Here is a 20,564-nt window from a genome sequence, read left to right on the forward strand (position 1 = left end):
CTAAAATCCACCATCCCACTGCAAGACATCCTTAAAATGTCACGTAAACTTTGCATGCATTTCAGCCATTCCTACACCGCAAAGAACACCCTCATTGAGCTGCAGCGGCAGAACGGAATTCCACAGCATCGCCTGATCTGCGACGTTGCAACAAGGTGGAATTCAACCCTACACATGTTAGACCGCCTTTACGAGCAGCGAAAGGCCATCACCGATTTCCTGATGTTACAAGCGGATAAAAGGTACTCCCCTGTGTAACTTAGATGTCAGCCATTGGCAGCTCATGCGTGACACCTGCCGCTTGCTCAGGCCCTTTGAGGAGGCCACGCTATTCGTGAGTCGGCAGGACTATGGGATGAACGACGTCATTCCTCTGTTGCACGTCCTGGAACAAATGCTGTTAACAATGGCTGGTCAGGGTGCGGTAGACGTGGCGCACAGATCTCAACGCCACATGACCCCTGTGGGGGCAGGACAGGAAGAAGAGGAGGAGGTAGAGGAGGACATTTGTGCTCAGGAATTATTGAGTGAAATGGGTGGTTTTTCCACTCAGCGGACAGGAGTGGAGGAGCAGGAGCATCTGGTAGAGGAGGAGGAGGAGGAGACAGAGGACCCAGACGCACCGTGGCAGTATGCTGTGGAGATGGAGGCAGGGAGTCCCTCGCATTCCTTGGCACAAATGGCCCATAGCATGCTCGGTTGCTTGCGTAGCGACAGCCGAATAATAACCATCAGACAGAGGGATGACTTTTGGCTGTCCACCTTGTTGGACCCTCGCTACCGGTCCAAAATGGTGGCCTTTTTCACACCTGCTGAGAGGGAGGCCAAAATTACGTACTATAAAAACCACCTATGTAGTCAGTTGGTCTCTGCCTTTGTGCGCCAACGTCCATCCTCAGACACTGTGGGCCCTGTGCGCTCGCGTTCCGCTGGCATGGCAGCAGGGGAGGGGTGGGGTGGTAGGAGCAGTGGCAGCTCCACCAGCAGCGGCTGCCTCAGTCTGCAGTCGATGATGAGTAGCTTTCTTCACCAGCGCAGTGAGGAAACTACTAACCAGCCGCAGCAGCAGCAGCAGCATCAGGTGGACCTGGAGCAGGAGCTCAAACAACAGGCTTGGGCCTACTTGGACAGCACCCTGCAAACCAAGGTAGACAATCCCCTTGACTACTGGGCAACGAAACTTGACCTTTGGCCCCAACTAGCTGAATTTGCCCTTGAAAGGCTGTCATGCCCGGCCAGTAGCGTGGCATCGGAGCGCGTGTTTAGTGCGGCAGGAGGTATTGTAACTCCGCGGAGGACACGACTGTCCACCCAAAGTGTGGAGAGACTCACGTTTGTGAAAATGAATCAGGCGTGGATTAGTCTGGATTTCAAACCACCAGTTCCTGACACAACTGACTAAATCCGCCATGAATCATGCCTCAAACATGTGCCACTTTCAGGTCTCCTCACACTGCTGGTGTGTTGAATTTTTTGACATAGGGTGCTGGCAGATTACGGGCCTCCTATAGCTGCTGCCAGGCCCCTAATCTGCCATGGGCCCCTATATACCGCCTCCTCATGCTGCTGCTAGGTCCAGAGTCTCTCATGGGTCCCTGTACGGCCTCCCATTGCTGCTGTCTCCATCGCCACACTCTGCCATGTGCCACTTTCAGGTCTCCTCACACTGCTGGTGTGTTGAATTTTTTGACATAGGGTGCTGGCAGATTACGGGCCTCCTATAGCTGCTGCCAGGCCCCTAATCTGCCATAGGCCCCTATATACCGCCTCCTCATGCTGCTGCCAGGTCCAGAGTCTCTCATGGGTCCCTGTACGGCCTCCCATTGCTGCTGTCTCCATCGCCACACTCTGCCATGTGCCACATTCAGGTCTCTTCACACTGCTGTTGTGTTGAATTTTTTGACATAGGGTGCTGGCAGATTACGGGCCTCCCATTGCTGCTGCCAGGCCCCTAATCTGCCATGGGCCCCTGTACCGCCTCTTCATGCTGCTGCCAGGTCCAGAGTGTCTCATGGGTCCCTGTACGGCCTCCCATTGCTGCTGCCAGGAGGCAGCAGGGTCGCAGCAGTGTCAGTGGAGGCAAACGGCCACGGAGTAGAGCACCAGCTCCACTGCAGCCTACCACCACGGCCAGTAGTGGTGCCGGTGCGCACGGAGGAAGTAGCAGTCAGCCAGTGAGGAGTAGCGGAGGCAAAGTTTCCTACTCTGCGGTGTGGCAATTTTTCGTCAAGCCGCCCAAGGAAGTAAACGTAGCCGTATGTCGACTATGTGGCCAGAAAGTCAAGCGTGGCCAGGGGGCCCATGTTGGGACTACAGCGTTGCATCAGCATATGCAGCGTCGCCATTCGGTGGCCTGGGAAAACCGTGATAAAGATACGGCGGTTCTGCCTGCCCCAGCCCAGGGTTCCATTTTGTCATAGGGTGCTGGCAGATTACGGGCCTCCCATAGGTGCCGCCAGGCCCCAAATCGGCCATGGGCCCCCGTACCGCCTGGTCACGCTGCTGCTGAGCCCACAGTGTGACCTGGGTCCCTGTACGGCCTCCCATTGCTTCCACTCTGCCATGTGCCACTTTGAGGTCTCCTCACACTCCTGCAGTTTTCCATTTTGTCATAGGTTGCTGGCAGATTAGCGGCCTTCCATAGGTGCCGCCAGGCCCCATATCGGCCATGGGCCCCCGTACCTCCTGGTCACGCTGCTGCTGGTCCCACAGTGTGACCTGGGTCCCTGTACGGCCTCCCATTGCTTCCACTCTGCCATGTGCCACTTTGAAATCTCCTCACACTCCTGCGGTTGTCCATTTTGTCATAGGTTGCTGGCAGATTAGCGGCCTCCCATAGGTGCCGCCAGGCCCCATATCGGCCATGGGCCCCCGTACCGCCTGGTCACGCTGCTGCTGGGCCCACAGTGTGACCTGGGTCCCTGTACGGCCTCCCATTGCTTCCACTCTGCCATGTGCCACTTTCAGGTCTCCTCACACTCCTGCTGGGTTCCATTTTGTCATATGTTGCTGTATGGCCTCCCATTGCTGCTGCCTCCACCGCCACACTGTGGCTCCACACTCTGGTTTTGGCCCCGTGACTGGCCAAATGAGTGAAGTGTGCAGTGATTCTAAGATCGACGGCACTCATCTGCATGTCATACTGACTGACAGTATTATTTCTCTTCCCCAGCAGACTCCAAGGGCATTTAAATTAAAGGTACAGTGTTCTGCACTAATATAAAGGCTCTCTGAAGCCTAGAAACACCCTTTTTGAAGTTAAATTCACAGCGAATTTATTCGACTCGAATCGAATATTGTCCACGAATTTGCCGAATCAGTCGAATCAAATTTTTCATTTCTTCGCTCATCTCTATCAATAACCTTCCATAGGTACCTGTAGCAGCCTAGACATTGGTAGATTAATATGCAGAAGCATATTATGAATGTCCAGACACCAAATATGACATATCTTTTTGTGATGAAATAAAAGATATTGCTTTCTACTCTTGTGTAGACTCCACATAGGGGTGTAAGGTGTCAGGTAACTCGTATTAAAATGACCTATCTGAATATGCTTTGTTTTATTGTACCTTGTTCCTGCCGGGATTTATGAATTTGTATGAAAAAGTGAGTTAAGTGGGATGTACGTTTCACAGCGACTCTGAGATAAGGTTTCATATCAAGTGAAGGAGTTATAGTTCTACAACCCAGCCAGATGAAAGGGTGTATCAGACATCCTGGAACCATCTAATTGGGGTTACAACCATGTATCAGACTCGGCAAATATAATTCTCTCTGCCTCCAGTCCCCTTGCAGGAATGGGGTCTGTGTGTGTGCTGAGTTCACGAGTGCACAGGGCACAGCTAATGGGCTTCATGGTTGTAACACCCAACATTTCCCTCCCACATGGCTGCCTTCCCTCCGGCTCTACACTCTCATGCTGGTCCTGATGTCATTGGTGGCTATGACCGATCTTTGAAGTCACACTCTAGATATAACGTTCGATGTCCCTGATATATATATATATATATATATATATATGTACTGTATATACAGGATCTCCGGACTACCTACACAAGAGGTTCCATTCATCAACACATTCTGGGGGTCTGTGCTGTATATTGGAAGATAGGAAAAGGGGGAATGAAGAGGGAACCGTCCGGCCGAGTTTCTCACCATTTCACGAGATCGACCTTTGGACAGATTTGTGATTTATTATCTCCACACAGCCTCGTCCTTTATACTGGATTTAATGGAGAGATTGGAGATTGGATGGTGTGTGTGCCCTAGAAATCATTGTCGGGGCGATTTATAGAAGGGCCCTGTGAATGGCTCAATATTTACACAAAAGTCACAAATCATCTCAGTGATGTGTGGAATCTGTGTGAATGTTGCCTTTTATAGGGTGAATGTGACATTCCCTAACATTCGATCAGAAGAGGAAATCGTCCCAATTACATTCAACCTGAAGAGTTAGAGAAGATTTTATCTCCAGTCATAAGAAGAGAGTGAATCCGGAAAATACTGCATTATGGCCACTAGATGGAGCTGATGGTCAGAAGACAAATATTAAGTGTACTGAATTGTCTACTACAGAGATCGATCTCCTATACGGGACATACAATGTACAGAGATCGATCTCCTATACAGGACATACAATGTACAGAGATTGATCTCCTATACAGGACATACAACGTACAGAGATCGATCTCCTATACAGAACATACAATATACAGAGAGCGATCTCCTATACGGGACATACAATGTACAGAGATCGATCTCCTATACAGGACATACAATGTACAGAGATCGATCTCCTATACAGAACATACAATATACAGAGAGCGATCTCCTATACAGAACATACAATGTACAGAGATCGATTTCCTATACAGGACATACAATGTACAGAGATCGATCTCCTATACAGGACATACAATGTACAGAGATCGATCTCCTATACAGGACATACAATGTACAGAGATCGATCTCCTATACAGGACATACAATGTACAGAGATCGATCTCCTATACAGGACGTACAATGTACAGAGATCGATCTCCTATACAGGACATACAATGTACAGAGATCGATCTCCTATACAGGACATACAATGTACAGAGATCGATCTCCTATACAGAACATGCAATGTACAGAGATCGATCTCCTATACAGGACATACAATGTACAGAGATCAAACTCCTATACAGGACATACAATGTACAGAGATCGATCTCCTATACAGGACATACAATGTACAGAGATCGATCTCCTATACAGGACATACAATGTACAGAGATCGATCTCCTATACCGGGTGTTGGCAACCCGCGGCTTTTTTTCACCTTTGCTGCGGCTCCGGAGCACACTGCCCACCAGGTGACAGGCAATAGGGTTGCCGTAGCTCAGTGGTCGGCAAGCCGCGGCTCTTTACATATTTAATCCGGCCCGCGGAGCGTGGCAAACATTGGCTGACAGGATGTAGGCGGGGCAGCGTGACAAACTCCTCTCCTCTCACAGTCCGCCCTGAAGACCGGAACGGCGAGAGGAACGCGCGGAGCAAAGGTAAGTGAATTGACACAGGGGGGACTTGGCTTACTACTTGGGGGGGAATAGTACTATGGGGGATGAATTACTATATGGGGGATGAATTACTATATGGGGGATGAATTACTATGGGGGATGAATTACTATATGGGGGATGAATTACTATGTGGGGGATGAGATACTATGGGGGATGAATTACTATATGGGGGATGAATTACTATGTGGGATGAATTACTGTGGGGGATGAATTACTATGTGGGGGATGAATTACTATGTGGGGGATGAATTACTATATGGGGGATGAATTACTATATGGGGGATGAATTACTATATGGGGGATGAATTACAATGGGGGATGAATTACTATGAGGGATGAATTACTATATGGGGGATGAATTACTATATGGGGGATGAATTACTATGTGGGGGATGAATTACTATGTGGGGGATGAATTACTATGGGGGATGAATTAATATGGGGGATGAATTACTATATGAGGGATGAATTACTATATGGGGGATGAATTACTATATGGGGGATGAATTACTATATGGGGGATGCATTACTATATGGGGGATGAATTACTATGGAGGATGAATTACTATATGGGGGATGAATTACTATATGGGAGATGAATTACTATATGGGGGATGTATTTTCAGTTTTAAAAATGTGGCTCTCAAAATAAATTTCAATCGTGGTTTTGGCGAGATTTGGCTCAGTTGAAAAAAAAGGTTGCCCACCACTGACCTAAGGCTATGATTGTGATTATGACGATACACTGTGGCCCTGATTAACCCTTTGCTTACTGGGCCCTTAAACCCCCTTCATGACCAGAGCGCTTTTTGCAATATATGCAGTGTCGGATTTGTTTTAAATGTTGCAATGGTTTTGCGGCTCCCAGTCTTTTTTTCCCTCTCGGAAACGGGTCCAAGTGGCTATTTATGTCTTAAAGGTTGCAGACCCCTGCCCTATACAGAACATACAATGTACAGAGATCGATCTCCTATACAGAACATACAATGTACAGAGATCGATCTCCTATACAGGACATACAATGTACAGAGATCGATCTCCTATACAGAACATACAATGTACAGAGATCGATCTCCTATACAGAACATACAATGTACAGAGATCGATCTCCTATACAGGACATACAATGTACAGAGATCGATCTCCTATACAGGACATACAATGTACAGAGATCGATCTCCTATACAGGACATACAATGTACAGAGATCGATCTCCTATACAGGACATACAATGTACAGAGATCGATCTCCTATACGGGACATACAACGTACAGAGATCGATCTCCTGTACAGGACACACAATGTACAGAGATCGATCTCCTATACAGGACATACAATGCACAGAGATCGATCTCCTATACAGGACACACAATGTACAGAGATCGATCTCCTATACAGGACACACAATGTACAGAGATCGATCTCCTATACAGGACACACAATGTACAGAGATCGATCTCCTATACAGGACACACAATGTACAGAGATCGATCTCCTCTACAGGACACACAATGTACAGAGATCGATCTCCGATCTCTGTACATTGTGTGTCCTGTATAGGAGATCAATCTCTGTGCATTGTATGTCCTGTATAGGAGATCGATCTCTGTACATTGTATGTCCTGTATAGGAGATCGATCTCTGTACATTGTGTGTCCTGTATAGATCTCCTATACAGGACATACAATGCACAGAGATTGATCTCCTATACAGGACACACAATGTACAGAGATCGATCTCCTATACAGGACACACAATGTACAGAGATCGATCTCCTATACAGGACACACAATGTACAGAGATCGATCTCCTATACAGGACACACAATGTACAGAGATCGATCTCCTATACAGGACACACAATGTACAGAGATCGATCTCCTATACAGGACATACAATGCACAGAGATCGATCTCCTGGATTCGGTATGGCGGTCTCCTCTGCAGTATGGGATCTATGACACTGCCAGTGGGGAGCTCAGGAATCTCCATACACGGAGCTCAGCTCTTCCACACATTATTCGCTCTTCTGGTCGAATGTTCTTAGGACGATGTTCTCTTAGGATGGAATGTCAGGGAATGTTACATTCACCCTGTGAAAGGCCACAGATGGAAGCTGACATCTCACACATTACAAACATTGCCGAGAATTTTGGTGACTTCGGCACAAATTGTAAATCCTTCACACAAAGACTATCTTTGTATCCTCCAGATCCTCTGCTACAAGTACATGTAGAGTTTTGGGGGATGGGGTACATGTGGGTGGCATGTGATCATGTATGTGATGAATGGTATAATTGGGGGAGGGGCAGGGAAAGGGTTAATCCAATGTAAACGGTGGAATTCTCCCAGAAGTCCTGTATCAGGTGATATCTGTGGATCGGCCATTTAGCTCTGGTTCTCACTCTCCTGACATGAAAGTCACAGCGACTTCCAGCTCCACTTTGCTCTCCAACTTCCCGGTGACCAGGGGCCACTTCAGGGCCACTTTACTGAGAAGAAGCCTTCCCAAGTGACTTTGATGGGTCAGGGTTGTTGTTGTTTAACCCTCACCTCTCCTCCCTGGTCATGCCGAATAACTTCCTCCCAAGCACATTCCATTCACAGCTGAGCATAGCAGACACGCGTGTTCTCACTTGTATGTTTGGCGTGTTTTCAAGAATAAACACGCATGGCCTTCACCTGAATGGGATGCCCTGCGTGCAATAAATGCCCCAAAGTCACTCTAGAACATTTCAGTCATGGGGTGTGGCATGTTTTTTCAAAATGCGAGTGTCCAATCCAAACGCACACGTTCCTGCGTTACAAATGGCGGTGTGTATAAGTGGGCGGGGCAGCGACCGTCGGCTGGAAGCCAATAGAATCAGCGAGGGAGAATGTCACCAGCACACCGAGGATCACCAATACGGCTCCAAACGTTTAATTGATCCATCACATAGTTCCAGCAAGGAGACATTTCCGAGTCACGCAGGACCCCTTCATCAGGGACAGAGACTGGAGAAAACCATCCACCAATCAGAGAGAAGGAAAATGGCCCCACCCCATGATGTCATGTTCCCTCCAAAAATACATTCCAATCAATGTAACCAGAAACATTATAACCGCCTCCCCCCGCCGTATGTCCGATATACTGCTACAGGGTGACACGGGGGTGCAAAATAATGTATGTATACACAGGACTTTGGAGTTCTGAGTACGGGAGGGGACACGTGAGCCACACACACGCCCTACACACGCAGCCATTCATGGCCATGGACGTCAATCACCAGGTCCCAGCAGGTGATTATTCGCCCCCTAGTAATACCCCCACCCCTAGTAACACACACCCTGCCCCCCTAGTAACACACCCCACCCCCTATTAACACACACACCGCCCCCTAGTAACACCCCCACCCCTAGTAACACACACCCCTCCCCCTAGTAACACCCCCTACCCCTAGTAACACACACCCCACCCCCTAGAACAACTCCCACCCTTAGAAACATTCCCCCACCCATTAGTAACATCCCCCAACCAAAAGTAACACACACCCCACCCCCTAGCAACACACACCCCACCCCCTAGCAACACACACCCCACCCCCTAGAACAACCCCCACCCCCTAGTAACACACATCCCGCCCCCTAGTAACATACACCCAGCACACAGTTAACCCTTTGATCACCCCTCATGTTAACCCCTTCCTCCCCAGTGCCGTTAGTAAAGTGTCGGGGCTTTTTTTTAGCACTGATGACTGTACTGGTGTCACTGGGGATGTCAGTGACACCAAGTCAGTTCCCTCCCCCCCTAGTGTCAGAATGTCTGCCGCAGTCCTACTATAAGTCACTGATCGACACCATTACTAGTAAAAAATAACATCCCATTATCTATCCCGCCATTTGTAAATGCTATAACTTTCACATAAACCAATTAATTTACACGTATCAGGATTTCTCAGCGAAGACACGGAGCGGGAGACACGGAGCGGGGGACACGGAGCGGGGGACATTTTAGTGTAATTTTATGACAAAATTTGATTTTTTTTTTTTACTTTTTGTACTGGACATGTTTAATAGGAAAAAGTAAAAAATATTTTTTTCCTCAAAATTTTCATTTTTCTTTTGCTTATAGTACAAATAAGAACTGCACAGGGGATCAAATACCACCGAAAGAAAGCTCTATTCGTGGGGAAAAAAAAGGACGGAAATTTCATCTGGGTGCAGCGCTGCACAACCGTGCAATTGTCAATTTTTTTATACATTCTTATGCAATTAAGAGAGAACCCCATAAAATCTGTGTGTTTTCATTTCACCTGCGACTTTACATGTCACCAGAATGTCGCTGGAAAGATCCCACCAGTGTGACCCAGGCAGAGGACTGAGGAAAGAATGAGTTCCCAGGACTTCTAACACGTGTGGTAGATGGAGAACATGTCTGATAATCCCCGTTATACTGTATGCAGGTTCCTGCCCATTCTCTACATTCAGTTAGGATATCCTCACACTCACTTACCTGACCTCCTGACACCTGTGTAGGAATGGAGACAGCATTTTCTGGCACTCCGGATCCACAGGGAGCCATTCAAAAGATAAAGACTGAAAAGTTTCTCTCTTCAAAGCCTTCAAGCAATATCTCAGCTCCTTGGAATAATTACTGTTCTTCAAGAAGTGATCAGTATATGAGCCCCACAACCTCAGACGTGAACAACCAGACATGACGCTCCTAATGAAGTCCTCATCCTGAGTCTCATACAGACAGAAGATGGTCAGAGTATAGAGATCCCGATCAATGTCCTTCATGGCCCATTTTATCATGGCAGGTCTGGCTCGGAGTGAGATGTTGATTCCTGTGATCTCTGAGAATGTCTTCACCTGATCTTCATTTAGGAGACCAAACAGGAATTGTGCAGCTAATGATAAATGTGAGTAACGTGAACTGAAGCCACGGAGTGATTCCCCTTTACAGATCTCCGGGAGGAAAGTACCTTCCATAGACCCAGACCCATCATCCAGCCCATAATACAGAGCAGCAAGGAACTCCTGTACACTCAGGTGGATGAAGCTGTAGCAGGTCTGGGTGCGGATGTCCCAATGAAAGATGTTCTCATTCAGAAATACAGACTCCACCTCAGACAGAGAAAGTCCATGTCTTTCTAGATCTTTCTTCTCAAATAAGATTTGTTGCTGCAGAACTCCCTGATTGGCCAGAGCACACAGCTTCTTCAGACAGGTTTGTTTCCTGCGTACAGACTGCTCCTTGCTGTGATGGGTTATTAGAACCTCCAGGTAGAGAAGGTAAATTGAAGTTGTCGTTTTACACTGAATTACACCCAAATCTTTTTCTATTTCTTGTTTCATTACAGTGCAGACAATCCAGCATGTGATGGGGACGGCACACATGGTGTACAGAACTTCATTGTCTTTTATTATACTGAGAACCTTGTCTGCATCTTCCTTATTTCCAAAGAATTGACGGACATATTCCTCTCGATCGTTCCTTGTAAACCCCTGGATTTCCACATTGCGGTAATCATCAATGAATGTGTTAAGTTTCTCCATGGCCAGTGACCTCGTGGTGATGATCAGAGAAGAATGTGGGAGAACCTGTCTCCTGAGCAATCTTTGGAGAATTATTTCTTTGTGGTTTTCTTTTAAAACGTCATGACAAACCTCAGATTTCTCCTCCAGAGTCAAACTCAGCTCATCAAACCCATCAACTACAAAGAGAAGTTTTCTTTGACTTTCAGGATCCTCTAGAAGAGACACCAGGTCATATGAACTCTCTGGTCCGCAGGCTCTGGATAAAAGTCCCGCAAGGCTTATGTTTCCAGGGATGGTGTTGATTTCTCTACAGCTCAGATAAAACAGAAAGTCAAACTTGTCTTGGTAGAGATTCCCAGAGGCCCAGTCCAGGATGATCTTCTTGGAGGTCATTGTTTTACCAATCCCAGCAGGTCCTTCTAACACCACAATCTTAGGGATACAACCAACTTCATCAGGGTCAAAGAGGGCCTGGATTGTGGTTGGGGAGGATCCATCAGAAGGTCTTTTCTCCATGGTCTGTAGATGTCTTATGCCTGAACTCCTTAGTTCTTGTTCTTTTCCCTTTTTATTCTGGGGTCCTTTTCTCATTGGTAACTTGATGTATCTTTCCTGTAGATGAACATCTTTCCCCCTACAGGAATTATATTCTTTAATCTTCTGGAATTCCTCTTTCATAGACACTTTGTGTTCCTTTCTGAAGTCTTTATGAGAGAAAAGAAAATATTTTATTCCTCATACACACATGAGATAGGGTTCCATTCTTCAGGTTTATAGTTAGAATATAATATTTCTAGCTCTGTTGTATAAATACTAACAGAAGATATCTCATGAAATACTGGAGGATTGTGGAAGCATCCAATCTATGGACACACCAGCCAGAGCAGAGGTGTAATTATAACCTTCAGGACCCCTGTGCAAGAAACCATGAAGAGTCTCTCTGACCACTGGGGCCCTTTCCATTGGTCTCAGGATCCTTTCTACTGGTCCATGTGCCCTTTCCTATGGTTCTGGGCCCTTCCCACTAACTCCCATCATGGGGCTTTTTATAAGCTCCAGTTCACACTGCTGCCACTTATGTGACGTATGACACACAGGCCCTGATTTACTAAGACGTGAGTCTACTATCAGACTCTGAACTTTCAGGCAGACTAAGTTAAATCAATGAAGACCTGTCAGTCTCTGAGTGGCGTCTAGCAATCTCATTGACGAACGTGTACTTTGCTTTTAGTAAATGTGGAATCCTGTCTGGCACATTTTTAGGTGCAATACCGGATATGTTCACTAGATGGCACACAAGCATGGGCTTTGTACCATTGGCGTTTTCCTGTTAGCAAAAGAGAATACTTAGATTGTAACATAATTAGTACACCTATATTATTTTTTATTTTATTTTATTTTTTTTTTTCTGTTTCTCCAAAATGATCAGACAACTAATGCATTTACTAATGAATGTCATACATTCTATTTTCAAATGTTAAACATTTTCACACTTATATCTCAAATAATTTGGAATGTCTAGTTCTAAGTTCCCAATATAATTCCATATCTTCCTTCTCTGTAATCATGTAACTATTCTATGTTACAGTCATAGTGCAGCGCTATAAATGCATGTGATCAATAATGAATGCATGGAAAATCCAAAAAGTGCAAAGAATTGCAATAATGATGTAAAATGGTAAATGGTGCTAAAATAAGTTCCTCTAATCATTCCTGAATAATGGAATGTCCTTGGTGTGAGAGTACCAACTCAGAGAGTGCCTATTAATGGCACGTGTGGTATATCCGTGACGGACAGTAGTGCATGAATTTGTGAAAGATAATCCACCCTTGGGACTGGTCTACACTCACCAGAACAAAAGTATTAATGGGCATGGGTTATATACATGGATAATGAATAAAGCGAGCGCTCAGAAAAACCAGCTGCTGGAACACTTCAAGGGATCACTAAACCTCATAATAGAGACAATATATACATATAGTGCAGCGCTGAAAATGTAATAAAATGAAATGTATAAAATATATATATAAAAGTCTTTCTCATGATAATATCGTCAAATATGTGCAGGTCTTCTCCTCATTAGGTGACTGGAAAATAACAAGATTGCGCACTCACCGACCGCACATTTAAAATGCGCCTGTGTATGATATATTCCAAAAGACCAGCCAGGTATACAGCTCCAGAGACCACACGGATCCTCCCTCTCCAACACTCTCGTCCGCCTTGGGTGTAGCAATATCTCCAGATCCAAAGGTAGAAAGACAGAGATCCCCCTTTTTTTGGTTCCAGACACCCCAAGAATGGAAGATGTGTATCTGCACTCTCCAACAGGAGAGTCAAAGAAAAAGGGGAACGCCAATAGTGTGGTACTATCAAAAACTTTATTGGAGCAATAATGCCTGGGTCATATGCACACATATATCCACACACCATAAGCCAATAACGGACAGGTAGGTATGAAAGGAAAATAGTAGTACTAACCCGGCAATGGCATAAAAACAAAGACCACCAGACCTCCTCTTGGTCTCAGTGGTCTGGAAGTCACACTTGCTACTTGGCTCCTCCTGAGGCCTTTCGTGCAAAAAGCACTTCTTCAGAGGATGGACGCCACTAGCAGTGTGACAGCCAGACTTCCATTTAAAAGCTGTTCGCGCATGCGCGAAAATCCCGCTCTATCGTGAAAAGCGGTACTGCGCATGCGCGAATAGCGGCCATCTTGCCGTGGATCGCGGCTGTGCAGTATCAAACTGCGCATGCGCCACCCAATCGCCGCCATATTGCCATGGATCATAGGCAGCAAGGAATAGCTGCTGCTGAAGATTAACCCATTAAAAAACGAACAAGCAACCACATACTAAGGTGCTCTTTTATTCTATAGATGGATACAGATACCTGCCCACCCCGAAGGAAAGCATTGGAAATGCCCGACCTGGAGTAATTAATCCAAGTGAGAAATATATATATATATATATAGAGAAATGCACAAAATAAGTGCCGCAAGAGCCCTCTCAAAAAAATCACTAACACCATGGCAAAGGGGCTTATGTATCATCATACAGAGATAAAAATGATGATAAACTGAACTCTGAAAATTAAGTACATATAAAACTTCTAAACGCCCCAAAATCATTCAGTAAAGCGGTCACATTCTAAAGGGGCTTAATAGATAATAGTCAAAATTCTAGATCACAACGTCTTATACTATGGACTAATACGTAAAGATCAAGTGATCCAATGTAAACCTAATCACAATAATTCCGACTTTCTATATAGTTCGGAACCATAACTCAAACACCTTGAATGGGGCTATTAAAACGAACTAAAACAAATCAATAAAATTACGATAAAAACACAGCGCTATACTACGTAACAAAGTCTTCATGTCCTAGCTATTGGCAATGAAACAGTTTATGTCTACCTCCACATTATGTCCATGAGGGTAAAGGGTGCGTAATTCGTAGACCCAGCGAGTCTCGGCCTGCGAGACTGTTCTGGTCTTGTGAAGTCCCCTCCAATGTGGTGATACCATTTCTATACCCACAAACCTTAAAGAAGTAGGATCACTATTATGGAACTGTCTGAAGTGATTAGATAGCGAATGATCCCTATAACCTTTTCTAATGTTGGCTACATGCTCCCGCAGACGGTCCCTTAGGCGTCTAGTTGTCCGCCCCACATACTGCTTATTGCAGGGACAACTGAGGAGGTAGACAACGTACTTGCTGTTACACGTTATACACTGCTTGATAGTGTAGGACCTCCCTGTTGATGTTGAAGTAAACATATCTATTTTCCTCTTACGAGATTTGTCACATCTGCATATGATACATTTGTTGCATGGATAGAATCCCTTTAAATCCCCAAAGAAAGAGATTTTTGAAGGGGGATTTACAACATTAGGAGCAATACGGTTTCTCATAGCCGGAGCCCTCCTAAACATAATTTCAGGCTTGTTGGGTAATATTTGTGAAAGGACAGGGTCCATTCTCAAAATATCCCAATTCTTCCTTATAAGTTTTCCCACCTGTTTATATTGTATTGAAAAAGTTGTTACAAAGGGACACACCTTTTCATTTTTCTTATGTGGTTTATGTGAAAGCATCCCACTCCTATCCAGGTCAGCAACTTTTGTCAAGGACTCCTCAAGTTCGGGTTCTTTATATCCTTTTTCAAGGAATCTATTCTTAAGGATATTTGCTTGGGACCAATAGGTCTCAAGATCTGTGCAGTTACGTCTTATCCGAGTGAATTGGCCTTTCGGGATGTTTCTCAGCCAATTTGGATGGTGACAGCTACTTACAGGAATATAGCTGTTACGGTCGGATCCCTTAAAGAAGGACTCAGTAACTATCCTCCCATTATTTTTCTTAAGCGTAAGGTCCAAAAAGTTTATCTGGTGTTGACTATAAGTATATGTCAAATGAATATTGAGGGTGTTATTGTTCAACATTGTAAAGAAGTTATTGAGGGCACTTTCCTCTCCATTCCAGAGGAGGAGGATGTCATCAATGTACCGCTTGTATAATACCAGCTCCGGCCAATCTCTGGCATAGATGACATCCTCCTCCCATCTGGACATGAAGAGGTTGGCTAGGCTAGGGGCAAACTTCGCCCCCATCGCTACACCCTTGACCTGTAGATAATAAGATTGATTATACCAAAAATAATTATGACACATAGAAAAATGCAGCAGGTCCAGAATGAAGCCCCTCTGTATTCCCGATAAACGACTGCAATTGGTTAAATAGAAGTCGGTAGCTTCCATGCCATCTGTGTGATTGATGCTGGTATATAAGGAACTGACATCAGCTGTAACCAGAAACATATCTGGTGATATACGTATTGTGTCAACTTCATTAAGGACCTGCTTGGTGTCTCTAAGGTATGAGGGAGTTTCAGTAACTAATGGTTGCAGGTGGAAATCAATGTACTCCCCAATCCTGGAAAGTAATGATCCTATCCCACTGATTATTGGTCGACCTGGAGGATGTACCGGGTCTTTATGTACTTTTGGGAGGATATACAATATGGGAAGTTTTGGAGCCACAGGGCACAGAAAAGCCTTCTCCTTCTTATTTATAATTCCATCCACAAAACCTTTCTGGATAATGGCTAGAAGAGACTTCTTATAGCCACTGAGAGGATCGCTAGGGAGTGGTCTATAGGTGGAGTCATCTGACAACAACTTGCTGACCTCACCCATATAATCAGCCTTCTTCCAAACCACCACTCCACCACCCTTGTCAGCTGGCCTGATCACGAGATCTTTCTTCTCCAAAAGAGTTTTTATGGCCAGCCTATCACTGGAATTATCATACGCCCGTTTTACAGGCATATTATCTAAATCCTTCAGGACTTTCTCCTTGAAAACGTTCAAATAGGAATGCGATTGTGGAGGGGGGTTGAAAGTGGATGCATTCTTTAAATTAGAATGAACCACGCCCAAAGAAGGCTGGTTCACTAAACTTGGTCTATTAAAAAAGTATTTTTTGAGGGAAATTTGTCTAATAAATTTATGTACATCCACATAAGTATTAAATTTATTCATCTGTGTAGCAGGGGTATATTTTAACCCTTTATCCAGTAGGTTAAGCTCCTCCTTAGTCAGCTCAACGTCACTCAGGTTATAAATACCCTGACCTTTTATACCCGTCTCTTTTTTGGAGTATCCTCTCGTTCTCCTTCCTCCTCTCTTTCCCCTTCTATGTCTCTCCTTTTTCGTGGTTGACCTGTCCCTAAAAAAGACTGTTTAGTTTGATTTTGTTGTTGGGAGGGGTTTTGATGTGTCGGAGGTTTGGTACTACCCTGGTTATTACCTGATCTGTTATGGTCCTGACGTTTAGGGTAATAAGGCCGGTTCTGATTATAGTTATAATAATCATTTGGATGATGGTTCTGATTATTATTAAACCCATATTCCCGAGGAGGGTAAGAGTGAGCTCCCCCATTATGGTAATATTCCCTAGAGCTCTGTGAGGGATAATAGTAATATGGATCACCCCTAGGTCTCTGTGGGGTCCTAGGAGGGAGTGGGTGTTGGTAATAATTATTGTCCCTTAGGGCATTATTGTTCCTATATATCCCATCCCTAGTCAAATGTATGGGGATATTAGGATAGTACTCTCTGGATCCTATATTTGGATCCTGGAGGGGACCACCTCGGTTATCATAAGGGCCCTGTCTCCCTGAATTGGGGCCCTTCTTCCTCTTTTTATTCCTATTTTGATTTCCTTTTGTATTATGATTTGGATCCTGGATCTGAGGCCCAGAATCCTGCTCAGGGGGGAGTGTGTCTTTGATTTTCTGCCAATCGAAAACCACCTGATTGGAATAATCGTTAAAGTCCCTAAGGAACTTCTTCTTTTTCTTACTTTGTTGTTCCTTCTCTACTCCTTCTAGATGTAATTTTAGCTTATCAGATTCGATTTTATATCTGTCATTATCCTTAAGGGATACTAATTTCTCCCTAATAAGGTTAATTTCCCTATCCAGACGTGTTAGTTTCTTCCTCTTCCTGGTTACCAAAAACTTTAGGAGGTCCAATCCTGCATTGTTAAAGAATTGGTACCATTCTAATAAATTGGTCTTATCCTCTGTGTCTGGACGTACATCCCACCTTAAGGATCTCGGGACCATTTGTTCTTTCAGATATTTATCCAGAAAGGAAATATCCCACAAGGTTTTTATCTCTGCTGTGGTGACATTCTTTAATTGGACGAATAAACCTCTCAGGTCCTCCGTCTCTTGATTTGAGGTATATATATCTTCTGAGATGTCTATTCGGGATAATCTAAAGTCAAAGATATCTCCCATTTCTAGTGATGAATGCTTAAACACAATGTTGTCTTTATCAAAAAGAGAGAGAGAGCCGCTTCAAGCTAAAGATGTGATGTTAACTGAGAATGGATAATGAATAAAGCGAGCGCTCAGAAAAACCAGCTGCTGGAACACTTCAAGGGATCACTAAACCTCATAATGAAGACAATATAAACATATAGTGCAGCGCTGAAAAAGTGATAAATTGAAATGTATAAAATATATATATAAAAGTCTTTCTCATGATAATATAGTCGAATATGTGCAGGTCTTCTCCTCATTAGGTGACTGGAAAATAACAAGATTGCGCACTCACCGACCGCACATTTAAAATGCGCCTGTGTATGATATATTCCAAAAGACCAGCCAGGTATACAGCTCCAGAGACCACACGGATCCTCCCTCTCCAACACTCTCGTCCGCCTTGGGTGTAGCAATATCTCCAGATCCAGAGGTAGAAAGACAAAGATCCCCCTTTTTTTGGTTCCAGACACCCCAAGAATGGAAGATGTATATCTGCACTCTCCAACAGGAGAGTCAAAGAAAAAGGGGAACGCCAATAGTGTGGTACTATCAAAAACTTTATTGGAGCAATAATGCCTGGGTCATATGCACACATATATCCATACACCATAAGCCAATAACGGACAGGTAGGTATGAAAGGAAAATAGTAGTACTAACCCGGCAATGGCATAAAAACGAAGACCACCAGACCTCCTCTTGGTCTCAGTGGTCTGGAAGTCACACTTGCTACTTGGCTCCTCCTGAGGCCTTTCGTGCAAAAAGCACTTCTTCAGAGGATGGACGCCACTAGCAGTGTGACAGCCAGACTTCCATTTAAAAGCTGTTCGCGCATGCGCGAAAATCCCGCTCTATCGTGAAAAGCGGTACTGCGCATGCGCGAACAGCGGCCATCTTGCCGTGGATCGCGGCTGTGCAGTATCAAACTGCGCATGCGCCACCCGATCGCCGCCATATTGCCATGGATCATAGGCAGCAAGGAAATAGCTGCTGAAGATTAACCCATTAAAGAAACGGACAAGCAACCACATACTCAGGTGCTCTTTTATTCTATAGATGAATACAGATACCTGCCCACCCTGAAGGGAAGCATTAAAGATACCCGACCTGGAGTAATTAATCCGAGTGAGGAATATATATATATATATATATATATATATAGGGGAGTTGGAGTTGGAGTTGGAGATTTGGTCAGGATCAGTGGTGTCCTCAGTGCTGAGTAATACGCTCCTCAATGTTACTTGACCATTGCATCTATTCTCAATGTTATCCATCCTCTGCGTTTACTCTCATCAACGTCACCCAATCACTGCATCTACACTCCTCAGCGTTACCGTCCACTGTGTCTACACTCCTCACTGTTACCGTCCACTGCGTCTACACTCCTCAATGTTACCGTCCACTGCGTCTACGCTCCTCAATGTTACCGTCCACTGCGTCTACACTCCTCAATGTTACCGTCCACTGCGTCTACGCTCCTCAATGTTACCGTCCACTGCGTCTACTCTCCTCAATGTTACCGTCCACTGCATCTACACTCCTCAGCGTTACCGTCCACTGCATCTACACTCCTCAGCGTTACCGTCCACTGCATCTACACTCCTCAGCGTTACCGTCCACTGTGTCTACACTCCTCACTGTTACCGTCCACTGCGTCTACACTCCTCAATGTTACCGTCCACTGCGTCTACACTCCTCAATGTTACCGTCCACTGCGTCTACGCTCCTCAATGTTACCGTCCACTGCGTCTACACTCCTCAATGTTACCGTCCACTGCGTCTACACTCCTCAATGTTACCGTCCACTGTGTCTACACTCCTCAATGTTACCGTCCACTGCGTCTACACTCGTCAATGTTACCGTCCACTGCGTCTACACTCCTCAATGTTACCGTCCACTGCGTCTACGCTCCTCAATGTTACCGTCCACTGCATCTACGCTCCTCAATGTTACCGTCCACTGCGTCTACACTCCTCAATGTTACCGTCCACTGCGTCTACGGTCCTCAATGTTACCGTCCACTGCGTCTACACTCCAATGTTACCGTCCACTGCGTCTACACTCCTCAATGTTACCGTCCACTGCGTCTACGCTCCTCAATGTTACCGTCCCCTGCCTCTACGCTCCTCAATGTTACCGTCCACTGTGTCTACACTCCTCAATGTTACCGTCCCCTGCCTCTACGCCCCTCAATGTTACCGTCCACTGCGTCTACGCTCCTCAATGTTACTGTCCACTGCGTCTACGCTCCTCAATGTTGCCGTCCACTGCGTCTACACTCCTCAATGTTACCGTCCACTGTGTCTACACTCCTCAATGTTACCGTCCACTGTGTCTACACTCCTCAATGTTACCGTCCACTGCGTCTACGCTCCTCAATGTTACCGTCCCCTGCCTCTATGCTCCTCAATGTTACCGTCCACTGCGTCTACGCTCCTCAATGTTACCGTCCACTGCGTCTACACTCCTCAATGTTACCGTCCACTGCCTCTATGCTCCTCAATGTTACCGTCCACTGCGTCTACGCTCCTCAATGTTACCGTCCACTGCGTCTACACTCCTCAATGTTACCGTGCACTGCGTCTACGCTCCTCAATGTTACCGTCCACTGCGTCTACGCTCCTCAATGTTACCATCCACT

General features: G+C 45.4%; 1 protein-coding gene across 1 annotated transcript in view; it reads right to left on the reverse strand.

The window, feature by feature from the left end:
• LOC149441601 (uncharacterized) overlaps positions 1 to 16,419 on the reverse strand; it is an 89,543-nt gene extending 73,124 nt beyond the window's left edge. The window contains exons 1-3 of the mRNA XM_089657137.1: positions 14,765 to 16,419; positions 13,200 to 13,483; positions 10,056 to 11,787 (exon numbers count right to left, since the gene is read on the reverse strand). Coding sequence (XP_089513263.1) covers positions 10,056 to 11,787; positions 13,200 to 13,483; positions 14,765 to 16,419 — 3,671 coding nt within the window. The remainder of the gene's footprint in view (positions 1 to 10,055; positions 11,788 to 13,199; positions 13,484 to 14,764) is intronic.
• Positions 16,420 to 20,564: the final 4,145 nt, after the last annotated feature.

The sequence above is a fragment of the Staurois parvus genome, unplaced genomic scaffold, assembly GCF_062004578.1.
Source record: "Staurois parvus isolate SC_StPar_1 unplaced genomic scaffold, SC_StPar_1.0 ptg000966l, whole genome shotgun sequence".
NCBI classification, from domain to species: Eukaryota; Metazoa; Chordata; class Amphibia; order Anura; family Ranidae; genus Staurois; species Staurois parvus.